Raw genomic sequence first — 14,092 nt, forward strand, 5'->3', positions numbered from 1 at the left:
GCTGCTGTTTAGGTGGTAATTATGCCATTAATGACCCCTGAAGAGTCAACACATTAAAAATAATGCATTAAAATTTATGGAAATCCTTAATTAGCTCAATGGATGCTGAATGAGGCGGCAAACTGAGAGGCAAAACAAGACAGGCGGGGAAAAAAACAAGACAGCCAAAACAAAAGGAAATAAGAAAAGTGATTTGTTCTTCATTTTCTGGGGGACTGGACAAAGGGACTTAAATAAAGCAAAGTGAAGATTGTGAAGAAGAGAGTCAAAATTAAACCAAAGACAAAAATGGAGGGGGTCTGCAGAAGAGAGAAAACAGAGAGGAAAAGACCACGACAGAGAAACAAACTGACATAAACAAATTAAGAGAGATAGTGATTAGATTTAGAGAAATAAATGTTGTTTATTCCAAAGCTAAGCACAATTGACTGTGGCACTGCCGGGCATAGTGGATGCTTTGGCATGCTGATTAGTCCAATGAGAGATGAGCGTTTCCTAGTGCCACCAGGAGAGAAGCTGGCAAACATATTATCACAAGGATAGATAAACAGAGGGCACAGAGCTTAGGGAAATAATGTGTGTATCTCTTTGTGTGTGTGTGTGTGTGTGTGTGTGTGTGTGTGTGTGTGTGTGTGTCTGTGTGAGCACAGCGATGAGGTAGTATAAGACTGCCAGTTGCCTTGATATGTTCTCTGTACCAACCTGAGAAAAACATGCAAAAACGCTCTTCTCACTTACACTTTTACCTTACTCTCTGTCTGTCTTTATCTTTTGTTTCTTCACCCATACACGCACATATGAATGCACGCAAACACACACACACAAACAGGCATACAGGAAATTACCACCCTATGACAGGGTGAAAAAGGAGGAGGTGTGAAAGAATTGATAGAGTGGAAGTAGGCGATAGGGAAGAAATTGTCTGTGCAAGTGTGTGTGTCTCATGGATTACACCTGCATAGCAGAATGGATTTCCACACTAAGCAAAAGACAAGTAATGACAATATTTCACATACACACAACTATACTCAGTTTGTTTGTGTGTGAACAATTTGGATAAATACTTCTGTGTCATGGGCCTATTTGTTTGTTTTTTTTTCACATTAAGAAGCTTGTGCATCTGTGTTAATGTGATGTACTGCCTTTAAGGGAAAATATGATCAATAGTGGTCATGTGCAACACTACAATGATTTTCAGTTCTTGTGACACAAACCAATGAGGTTTTCATGGAAGTAAAGCAGTTGGATACTTACTGTATGGAGTTCTCTATGCGGGTGATGGTGAGGAAGGCTGCTAGATTGGCAGTATACGAGGAGATGACAATTAGAGCAAACATCCACCAAACACCCATCATCATCCTTGTAGCTAGAGTGGTATAGGGGACCTCTCCACCTGGAAAGAAGGAAAGAAAGAAGACATCAGCGAGAACAATCACCTCTTTGCTGCAGGAGAAAAAGCTGTTGGAACAGCAGAGCACATCCTGAAAGATTATGTTTGGATTAACAGATCAGATCTGATGCTCTGGCACAGATCAGATCGTCACACAGCTACAAAAAGGGGAAGAGACTGCGGAGAATTGAGAAATGGATCTGTGGTCTTTGAGATATGACAATATTTACGTATTGATGTAGGTGGCCTGTGCAGACTGACTTCAACTCTCTTCACGCACAGTCACTCTCGAAGCACCAGCTGGCATAACTACTTTGTAACCTGCTATTGCAATGAATTCAAGTGATAAACATCTTTAATCAACAGAATGCACAAATGTTGTCAGGCGTTCCCGTAAGGATTTAATGCTGCCTGTAGCACGCTACAAAGAAAAGTGACTTGTCCGTTTTCAAATATAAAACCTATTTATTCCTGTCGTGTGTTATAAACAACTTTTGCTGCCTTATCCTGTGAAATCTTGTAGTACAGTAAAGAAAAATCTGCCTCTGCTCCCTGAGCTTCACTCTACTTTTGATCATGACTGAAAGAAAACATCCATTTACATGTGAATTAACTAGAAAATAGCACACATTTATCTTTGGCTTCTATATACTTCTCCATTAAGTACACACACACGTAATATCTTGTTGACAGTCTTGCATTTAAACACGTTTGGGTAAGCATGCCCAGCATACACAAAAACACATGGGGTAATGATTGATCTGCAGTCTATGAGCTCTTCCTCTTCACCACTCTTGAAGCCTGGCAGAAATTAGGCCCATTCATCCTTGTAGCAGGGGATCACAGCTACGTCAGCTCAGACCAACAAGCACTCCCCTCCCTTCACTCCCACCTCCTCCATCAAGACTCAATAATATATGTGACACCCACATAATCCCATGTTCCCTTTCTCTGGCTTGCCCTCTCATTCTCCCCTGCATTCTTATTCAGGCCATCTTCCTCTCAGGTCTTGTCTGCCACACTGATAGCATTTGATTTAATTCAAAATCAGTTACCCCCCCCCCACCCACCCCCACCATCCCTCTCTGTGGCTTTACTGTATTTTTCGCAGGCAATATGTATATTTGCTGTTCACATTAGGTTTTATCACAAGCCTTGAGAAAGAATAATGTGCTGCACTGTACTCTCCTGTATTTTTAGTTCAGACAATCCCCTGTGCCATGTTTGCCTGTGTCTTATTCTCCCACGTCTTTCTTGTTATACTGTAGGTTTTTATGTAGAACTATTCGACATCTGAGTTTGGTTATATGCTCTTAAAATTAGCCTCAAATTAGTCAAAACTGCAACTTGGAGGATTTCTACCTGCTTCCTCATCTGTCCAACAACATGGCATTCAGTCTTTAGAGGGCTATGTAAATACATATAGAAAACACTAATGCTGTTAACTATTCATGAGAAATTACTGTGGATTTCCTGTCGAGTATTTTCCAAGGATAAATACAACCAGCTTGCACAGATCCTTTTTCCCATAACGTGGGCTGCCAAAAAATGTCCAGATATATGTCGAACCGTGTCTGCAGTCTTGGACTTCAGTAGGTTCGAAAACATAACCTTTGTAAATCATTCCACCTGCATTAGGCATTTCAGGTTTTTTAGTTTCATACCGGCAATGTCCATGAAAGACGATTAAGTTGCAGAAGAAAAACCCTTTTGTCATGTCGCAGAACAATTTTCATGTTGATTTCTGGCTGCACAAGTGACTTTTATAAAATATTTAATACAGCTGGGAAAATGACTCAGCTCAGTGCCAACATCTGAATGTCCAAAAATTTGAAGGTGGGCAGGCTTAGGTTAGGTTTTATAGTTCTCTCTCAGTCCCAGGACAATGTCTGAATCAAATCAAGATCGACTGCAGCAGACTCTTTAAAAAGGTCATTTTGTTTCCTGTTCTACTACTTAATACGTAAACTATGAGCGAGTGAGTGTGTGTGTAAGAGAGAGAGGGAAAGAGATGCAGAGGTGCAATTCATGCTATTTCTGCTATGAGCGATCTGGATGACCTGCCATCAACATCACAAAATGCTGCTGCAACACTGTAGGCCACGGTGCTGCTTAGAGACAGACATGATCACTACTTTTACTTCTGTTGTACAACACTGTGTAACATTGTGTTGACACCAAGAGGACATGGCTCATCAGTGTGGAGTTTTATCCAACAACAGGAATAGGCACATAATGAAAAAAATTTTTTACCGGTACTGTTCATTTGTTTGTCGATTAATGGACATGAAATGAAATATGAATGTGCCAGTGGATACACACCACTGAACTTTTAAATCCATCGTATGAGATGGGTAGCCTCAAACAATGTATTGTGCTATCAACTTACTGTATATCTCCTACAATATAACGTCTTATTGGAAGCATTGTTCATTCTGTGCACTGTCAAAACCATCTTTCATACAGGACAATACAACCAGATGGCTGTCACAACTGAGGGAGAAAACAGGCAGTCAGCTAACCCTTCGAGTCAGTGAGTGGTTGAGTCATATCATATGTCATGTGCATGCGTATGAGCAAACATGTATAAACACTTTTTGCATGTTTTAAAAAAAAAAGTCTTACTCCAGTACTGTCACAAGAATAAATTATAGCTACTGCGCCGGGCAAAATGTCAGAAATTCTGTTATCTAAACAAAAATCTGATAATACATAAATTGCATCTAGACAGCATGGAAATGAAGGTGGAAATGTTGGTTTTTAACGATAAGTGTTTTGCTTCATAAGAGAAAATTTGATGTTTAAAAATGCCACTCTTACATTGACTCCAGTTGTTCCCATGAGAGCAGAATTCAAAATGTTCTCAAAAATTCAGTTTTTGAGATCAATTTCTGATATTTGCCAAACTTCATCAACCATGACTCCAAATTATTCTCTGTTTTTTTCAGGAAGATTGAAAATGTATTTAGCAAGAATTGGATGGTATACATGTATGTTTACAGTACTGTTTACAGTCAAATGTTTTTTTCATGCACTGTAGGCTCAATTTTTAATAAATCAAAAATCTGTCTGAAGATTCTCTCTAGCAAGTTTGGAACGAATAGATGAGTGATGTGTGTATATTCATGGATTCCAAAGCAGGCATAGCTTTTGTTGTTGCCAGGCCTGGGGCCTCATTTATCAAACTGGGTGTAAAAGTCCTCTTAAATTTTCACGTACGACGGAAAGGCAAAATGTGCGTACGACCAAAAAATATATGCTCTTTTCATTTCTATCAAACTCCGCGTACACACGGCTGCGCGGTATTTCCCTTGATAAATCACACCGGACCCAAGAAAAGTGCGGACGTGAACACGCCTCATATCCAGCCCCCTAAACGGCCCCACACAACCATATATGGTCAATGCAAATCAGTACGTGCATATTAAGTAGCCATGTGCACTCTGGAAACGTGTGGAATGACGTCAGTGGAAGACGGTGAAGACAACAGACGGACGGAGAGCGGAGGAAGAAGCGGAATTTCTCTGAAAGCGAGATACACGGGGTAACACGGCAATATCAGTCAGAAACATCATCTTGCATTGAAAGGCTACAATAACTACAATAGGCTACAAAACAAAAAACTCTCAAATCTAAATGAAACAGAGCAGAAAGAAGAAGAAGAATATTTATTCTGCCCCTTTATTTTAGATTATGTCATAATAATTTAAAGCAGGGTTTCCACTGCCAGTTACTATTACTTTGCACCCCTTTCCACTAACCCCAACTGCCGTTCACTGGACGACTTTGATTTTCATTTGTGCATAGCTATATATAAAAATAAAAATAAACATTGAAGTCCACCAGTCTGTGACTTTTCCTAAAATGATGTTGGGCAGCACCCATTTTTGTTAAATACAATAAATATTATTCACACAAATAATATCGATCATGTTTTCTCATTTGCTTTGATTTGCGCCGACATTATTGGGCTTGCTGCTTGCTTGTGTGTGTCCAGTCTGGCTACTTCACACACGCACGTCGCAGAAATTATTTTCCAGACTGGACAGACTGGTTGTGGAAGAGGTGTAGCCTACATGCAGGGGAAAAATATCAATATGATATCAAAAGAAAACTAAATTCGTTTTATAAAGCCAGTATTTAGGAGCAAACTAGTGTAAATGCACAGGGGAATAATCAGAGTCGATGTGCTTTTCATGTAAAGTGCCGACGTCAACACGTGTGCGGTGGTGGTGGGGCGGGGGGGTCATCATCACCACCACTACTTCAAACAGTGTCCGCGCTCCTCTCTCCCTCGCACACTGCAATTCTCTGACTCAGCAGCGGCGTCGCCAATTCCTCCTGTTCTTCAAAAAGCGTGTAAATGCCGGTACGCCATGGTCAGACTGGTCGTAAATTTCTGCACTTTCTCCCGACAGGTTTTGGTTTGATAGATCCCAAATTAGGCGGAGAAAAGTGCGTACGCACAAAACGGGGGAAAGAGCGTGTAAAAAAGCGTGTATCCACAATGATAAATGAGGCCCCTGGCTGATTCAAAGGCACCTTATTGTGCCCCCTCAACATAACATATCAACCCTGCCACCACTCTACCACCCCTCTCATTCTCTGAAATGTTACCCTGTAGCTGTGGAAAAACAGCATTCCTCTATTTCCTTCAACTCATTAAAAAATCTTCAACTATAAACCAAACAACAGATTTTTTTCAAAGATGTTTTTTTGCCTTTATTTGACAGGACAGACAGGAAAGCAGGGAGAGAGATAGGGGGAATGACATGCGCTAAAGATCGCCTTGGTTGAAGTCAAACTGGCTACCGGGGCTTCAGGCATTATGCCAACATGGGACCCCCCAAAAATGGATTTAGCATGTTTTGGCCAAACTATTTAAATTCACTTAGGGTTCTTTGCATTTAAAATCTTGGCACGTGATTTTTCTGTAATACTTTTACTGGTTTTTCCCAACCCACCAGTCTCCAGTGGTCCTCATTCATGTATGCATCATTAGACCCTAATTTCAAGTTTATTTCCTGCTGGCCTTTGTAATGGACACACCTCAATCAGTCACAAGCCATTAAAGAAGTTCATAGTAAGGACATGCAGAGCTCTGGACCCATAATTAACACTTTTCATTAGAGAAGGATCCTTCTCTCACACAAACAGACCAGGTTTTAACAGGTCAGGTAGCAGGCACACATGTGGACACACAAAAAAAGTAGTTCTTAATTTAATCTCAGTTATTGTCCTGTTATGTTCTTCTCAAGTAGAGAGTAGCAAGTCATTAAAATCAATAAGTCACAGCTGATATTACACTGATTATAATAATTAATAAAGTCTCTCAATGAAATATTTCCTCTTGAGAGGATGGTGCCCATAATTAACAAGGATTTTATAATTTTAAAATAATAATAATTTATTTTAATGTATAATTATGAAATTCTGATATTCATACTACACACTAGATTGCTGGACGACTACATAACTGATTAGTTAATTACACAGCTGGCAGTCTGACTCGCTGGCCAACAGATTTACTTCCTCCATTTTGTGATTCATGACTGATATTTCTGCAGCTCATTCTCTTCCAATTTCAGGATCTAATTTCGTGACTATCCAGTGTTTCTGCTAGGATTTTTTTAAGCAGTGGCGCCCTTTATGGCCCTTTTCCACTAGCACGACTCGCCACGGCTCTACTTGTTTTTTGTTTTTCCACTAGCATTCGAATGCGACGTCCGACACGAGAATCAAAGGGTTAACCCTAACCCTAATTTTAAAAACACAGCAGCAGCAGAAATTAATTGTTGATAGTAGTTAGGGGGCACTCCTTTCAGTCCTCCTGTGGTGGGAAACACTTCATCTGTGATTTCATCCTCATCTCAAATCTCACTCCCTTTTGGCGTATGTAGCTAAATAAACACAAACATTGATGAGTGTGTGTCTGTTTCATTGCCATTTTATACAGTCCCAGGAAAGGGGGAAGAAGAGGGAGAATCAAAGCTTTAGCTTAACTAGAATTAACTTGTTTTTAACAAAATTACAGCTACAAGAACATTAAGAATATAAAAGGACCAGACTTGACTCACATCCCTTCATCTTTAGACAAACAAAAGAGAAAGATGAAGATGTATATGTACAGCAGATCTAATGGTGCTTCTTAATGACTCCTAAGATCTTTATTATCTACCGTATTAACTTTTCCTTTTCTATCAATTTGTCACTACATCTAAACAAACAAACTATTTCAGATTTTCTTGTCTTTCAGTACTTCAATACTACAATCTGTACTTGTTCAGGCTTATTCAGATATAGATAATGTGTGTCATTTTTGGTAGATGACCTACAGTACTGAGAAACCTTTGGATAAGTAGAGGACCTCTGATGCTAATAATTTGTCTATTGTAAATTTAGGAAGGAAAAATGACTGTGTATTTTACATTCATCTATCACTGAGTTACAGTTTATGTCTTGCTCATATAGTGTTGCTTCTCAGCATTTCATGGTCAAGGAGGTACACAACATTAAAGTGGTGACAAACTATGAGCCACTTTCTTGGAATTAATTACATTAGCTATTGACCCCTTGCACGTGACGTCACGTTCCACTCGCGATAGCTCCGGACGCCATGATGGACGGCAAAAGAACAGTGAACGTCAATGTAATTGAATGGGCGCGTTATAGTTTTGTGACATACCGGGGTTGTAGGGTTTCCCCTCCTTTTCCACTGAGCTGGTTCGAGTGCTGGTTCGGAGCCAGAGCCTGACTAGCACCGGTTCTTTGCTTTTCCACCGCTTAAAAACCGGTTATTGGTTCTTAAAACTGGTCTGAAGCACCAACTCCTTGCTGGGCTAGAGCTAAGAACCGGGGGCTGGCCACTGGCAGCGGGGTTACATGAGCAACAGGACCAGTGCGAAGATATACAGACACGTTATCGATGCCATTATAAGTTAGTTTATCTACAGTGGATGTAAACACAGTTGAAGCTAACTAGCTGAGCTACATGCTGTGGCTAACAACAGCTAACGCTCGTATTAAACATAGCACCGCGTAGTTGCCGCCGGCGGATCGCGGCGATTACAACGAAGACGGCTTCCTGTTTTCTTTTATTTTTCAGCCGGGTTTAATCAGAGAATGATCACTAATTATACAGACGTCGGGTCAGGTCTTCAACACCCACGGGTCGGACCAGGTTTTAATTTCCAGGTCCGTTAACTGTAGTTAGCAGCAGCAAAGACAGCAGCAGCTGCTGTATGGGGAGTGTGGCACTGACTGACGTTAACTCCTTAGCAGTGGAAAAAGCACAGAAAACTGAGATATTCTACGGCGAATAACAAAAAAACAAACATATATTGCAACGGATGAGTAGATATTCTATTTTAAATAAGTGATAATGCTGTGAGGTTGTAGTGTGAAGTGATCGAGCCACATTGTTAGACGGCACCCATACACAGTACATTATCACTGAGCACTTTCTGCCGTCCGTCATGGTGTCGCCTCTCGCGTCACGTTCTAATTGTGACGTAGCTGCAAGGGGTCAATAGCCTTCAAATACTACACTAGAAAATAGATTCCTTCTTCAGACTAGACTCTTTTGTGCCTGGTACTATTCTGGAGTACGACAATTTGTAGACTATAATTACAACAGTGTGCAACCTATCATCAGAAGATAATCATCTTGCTCTTTACCATTTTAAGACTGCTACTACAACCATTCATATCCTATGTACAGGTGTTTTTGTAATAAAACAAAATAACAAAAAAAAAAATGTGCGTATTGCAAAGAGGTTTTTTTAAGAGAGGCGAGGTTTATATACTCGGGAAATCACACTTCAGTGTAAAGGAATCAAAAGGGGTCAACTGGATGAAGTGACAAATTGGTGATAATGACTACCCTGTTGTTGTGCACAACCTTCAGACAAATGCCTCCATACTCTTCACCAAAAACTGTCAATATAAACAAGCACCGTCAGTCACTGGTATATTGTGCTGGAGTGGGTTGAGAGGTACTTGAGGCAACCACTTGTGAAAACTTGTGGCTCTGTAATTTCATCTCACAACAGCATCAGCAGCAACACGTTTGAATGCTCCCCTCTGTATTCCGACTTTCCATGGCGTCACACAGTGCGGAGGGTGCTCAGTGTCTGTCCACCACTCTCTGGAAATCCACTTCTATCAAAGGCACCATCACTTTTTAAAATCTACATTTCCACTGCCAGGCTTCCCTTCAGAGTTACGGCATCACTCTCCATTTATTCTTGGATGAAAGAAAACTAGAGCAGATCATTAGAGCTTTGTAAATGAGGAAAAGAGAGTTGGAATATGTTCAGCTGATGTCAGCTCCCAGTTTCAATCACTGCAATCTTGCCACAAAATGATGTAACTACTTTTTAGCTACAATTTGGTCAATTTCATCCTTTCTCAGCCTTGAAAGTGTCTAGCTGAAGGACATATTGGTGGGGTCATAGAGTGGTATGTCCACAACTGCTAGGCAAGTGAAAAACCCCTTGCTAGTTGGCCTGTGTACACTAAATATTACATGTAAGGTATAAGTCAAAATTTGACCAAAACAGAAATTTACCAAAAATAATGTTTTTTTTGGCTCATTGATATATAATAGATTCATTTAATTACACAACTCACAAAAAATGAGGGATATTTGTCTTTGATGAAATTTCAGAATGCAACTAAAATTCACTATAACCTTTACAGTTGAACTAAATTTGACCTTCTCTAAACTTTTGAATGCACTTGTCCGACTGTTCAGTGCTTCAGTACTTATGGCATGCTGTTCTCTAACAAGGTGATTAACAATAAAAGTCACAACAGGTGTCTGATCCATGAATCGACCACCAAATGTTCTGGTTGAATGACAGTTTGTATTCAAACAGTCCTCTTGAGCATGCTGTTCACATTTTGCATAATGCGACCAAGACAACACCTACAGTAACAATCCAACAGTACCTGGCCTTGTCGAGGCTTCAGACAGGATGTTCTCAGAGGGAAGTTGCCACTGAGCTTATGGTGTCACAGTAGGCTATCATCAGAAGGTTGCCACAAAGACTGGAAGAGTCAGAGAAAGGCAGAGAAGTGGACGTCCTATGGTGCACATTTATTCGTGCTTTACCAAGCTTGAAGGGGGTTTTAAACCGCTTACTAAAGAAATGGTGGATGACAGTGCTGGTAAGACTTATAATTCTTTACTTGACACTATTCTGCTTTACTGGTTTTCCTGCTCGAGTCACACAGAACTTGCAAATGATGGAGTGTGAGATTTTTCTTTTTTACATTATTCAGCATTCTTCTCCAGATGATGTACCTTTCTGTCAACCATTCTCACATTTGTGCTCTGTACTATCTGCACTCTGCACCACATGTACCGAATGGACAGGCATACATCATTTTAAGGTCAGGAAAATCTCACTGTTTCGCAGCACTGCTTACATTAGTCTTTGCCGTGTCAGAAAACAGAGCCCTACTTGATAGTGAAGTGTTGTTGAATCTTAAATCATTACAAAAACAGAAAACACAAGTTATTTTCCAAACTATCTTGACATATTTTCACCTGCTAAATAATCACACTCAACAAACTTGCTGCTCAATCATCCAGTCTTTAGAACAACAGGTTTTTATACTTTCGGGAAAAAAACAAACAAAAAAACACTGAAGGCAGCTTTTCATGTAACAAAATTCTGAAAATATGTTTTCTCAGAGCCGCAAGTCTTCAAACAAAAAAAAAACCCAAAATGTCTACAGCCTCTCAAAGTCTCAACAAAGACAGGAAGCTCAAAGAAACAGCATTTCACTAAAGGAAGCAAATTTTAATTGTATTTATTATCAAAGCCTCATGTTCCATCATTCAATCATTAAACATGATTACACATTTTGCATGATCACATGTTTTACTATTTCATCTATTTTGAGTGAAAAGGGCAGAAAGAAAGAAGAGATTGGAGGAATAAAATGTTTTTGTTTCCACATATACTGTAGAGTAGTCACTATTATATTATATCATATTAGCTTATTAGGACCTATAGTTACATTCTATTACTGTAGGTGACCTTGAAGTCTGTGAAACAAACAGCGTCTTCAGGCAACACAAGATGCTGGATTATAATTAAACTGATTTCCATTGGTATTATTTACACAAGAGCAGCAGCAATGAGCAGATTTCTATGTAGAAACTGAAAATCATTGTGACTCCAGTATTAGCACATGAATGGCCATGAATTTAAAAGGTAGGTTGTGAAAACATGTTGGGACAGTCTGAATAATTCAACAATGAAATAACTTTGACAGACTATAGGATGTAAGCTGTATTTTGGTTGATATTGATTTCTTTTTGTTAGAGTCAACAGTGTCAGTGTCTTCACAGGGCTGACAGAATCAAAGCCAAACACACATGCACAGAGGCATGCGCCTACACGCACACACACACTGTTCATTTGTTTTGAGAGAAATAAACAGGAACAGTCAGAAACAGGGATGAAAAATTAGTCAGATACAGGAGCTGCTGTTTCCTGCAGGTTTGGCGCACAAAATTATGTTATTAGCCAACTCTTCTGCATCAAATACTTCCACTGCTTCTCTGCCTGTCTGTCTCTCTCACTTCTCCTCACCTCTCACTACCCCCCCCCCCCCCCCCCCCATCCTTGTTGACATGTCGCAGTTAGAGGTACAGTAGCTCCAGATGAGAGCAGCTTTGAAGCCAGTGGAGTGGTGGGCACATCCAGGAGAGTTACATGTATGTATATATACAGTATACTGTATACATAAGTGTGTGTGGCTTTCTTGTAAATCTTCAAATAAGCACCTCCACTCCCTCACATTATATGATCCCTCTGTCGTCTGATGACTTGCAGGAATCATTATTTACCTTTTTTTTTTTTTACCATCTATTTCTCTTCTAGCACCTCAATTGCTCTCGACTGATGGTGTCCCAGTGATTATAAAAAACTTGGGAAAGACACAGTGTTGGGGCCAGGGTGAAGCGGGGGGTGGGGGAATGGAGGAGAAGGATGACGGAGTACGTGCACCCCTCCCCCAGTGCTTCTCCTGCCCTCTGCTCCTCAATCTCTCCATTGTGCATGTGCCTCCTCTAATACCCATGGCTATCAGCCAAAGTGAAGAGGGATTTTCCATGTGGTTAGCAATTTTTTCAAGCCATCAAGTGCCACCATTATGAGGATCCAGCAGGCCACTAATGTTGTGGATTTGAGCGAAGATGCACCAAGTTTACAATTCATAGATGTGCCTAATAGTATCTCCTTCTCCCAGCATGCTCTGTGATTTCCTATAAGAACCTTATACCGTCATCCAAACATGATGGATGAGTAAAGTGGTGAAGGAATGTTTCTTATTGTGGAGTCTGTGCTTTCCAAAAAGTTTCAGAGTAGACAGATGGTTATGACGATGAAGAAAAATGTGAAGGCGATGGCACTGAAGAGACTCATTAAAGCATTTGCATGCACATTCACATGCCAAAGAATATCTACCGTAAGTGCTTTTATTTGCGAACATTTCCGAGTATACATTATTTAAGATTTAATGTCATGTTTTATATTAACATCTTCCAACTTGAAAAATTGACTGGAGTTGATTATGTAGACGTCTGAATTGTTTGTTTTTTGTTGTTGTTTTTTTCTCCAACTAATTGTATTCACAGGATCTCATCAACAACAAGACTATTAATAAAGTGAATGTTATATGAATGTCATGTTACAGAAAAGGTCTTGATTACGCTTAATAACAAATAAAAAAGTTATAACCAGAACCTGATTACCAAAGTTATGACGTTTTTCACAGAAAACATATTGTTATTGCTAATGTTTCAGCTGCAAAGGTAGAAAGCACTTTAATTTATTGCGTGTACCAGTATCATGTTAAGAAGTCAATATTTAACACAGACAATTTGCACTATATGCACTCAATATACAGTACTGTAGCTAAAGTCTAATGTGGGGTCCCCAAGCAGCGTGGATCTGAATGTGGATAGGTGAGCACTTTAATTTCTCTATGTTGCATACAGAGGACACATAAAGCAAATAATAATAATATAATAATATAAATAAATTAGTTAGTGTATAATTTATTTCCCTTTAATACAGCTCACCATGTGGTGGAGGAGTGTCAGTATTATGGTAATTGCTTCAATAAAATGATAAATATTAATGAATGAGACATTAATATTTCATATTGGCAATAATTCACCTCTGATGTTGACAAATTGTTCTGGACCCTGTTGGTTGTAACATTAGCACTACACTGAGTAACATACAAATGAATGTGTGCACTTGTATCTACATACACACACAAGAGGCATGAGCATGGAGACAGACAAAGACACACACAGAGAGAGACATACACACACACACACACACACAGACACACACCATGTAAGACAGTTTCAGGGGGACAGTGAAACACTGTTTGCAATTAAATTAAATAAGAAAGAAGAGTGGAAAAAGTTTAACAGCATGACGGTAAAATGACTGTCCAAAGCATGTGTCTACTAATGGTGGTTAATAACTTAATAACTTGTGTATTTCTGCATATTACAAGTACAGTACGAGGATCAAAGAGCAGAGGTGGGTCTGAGGGCAGGTCAGAGACAAACAACCAACAGGAAACCAAACCAGAAATTGTCTAAATTGATTAAATAAATTCTGCATGTTTTTTCTAGTTCTGTTTTGGGTAAACATGTTGCCCAGTTTC

The 14,092-nt window shown here is 39.7% G+C and overlaps 1 protein-coding gene across 1 annotated transcript in view; it reads right to left on the bottom strand.

The window, feature by feature from the left end:
- The window catches only part of grid2 (glutamate receptor, ionotropic, delta 2), a gene marked incomplete at both ends in the record, with an annotated part of 509,482 nt that overhangs the window by 77,925 nt on the left and 417,465 nt on the right, over positions 1–14,092 (bottom strand). The window contains one exon of the mRNA XM_083979111.1: positions 1,255–1,393. Coding sequence (XP_083835237.1) covers positions 1,255–1,393 — 139 coding nt within the window. The remainder of the gene's footprint in view (positions 1–1,254; positions 1,394–14,092) is intronic.

This window comes from Trachurus trachurus (genome assembly GCF_905171665.1).
Source record: "Trachurus trachurus genome assembly, chromosome: 9".
Lineage (NCBI taxonomy): Eukaryota > Metazoa > Chordata > Actinopteri > Carangiformes > Carangidae > Trachurus > Trachurus trachurus.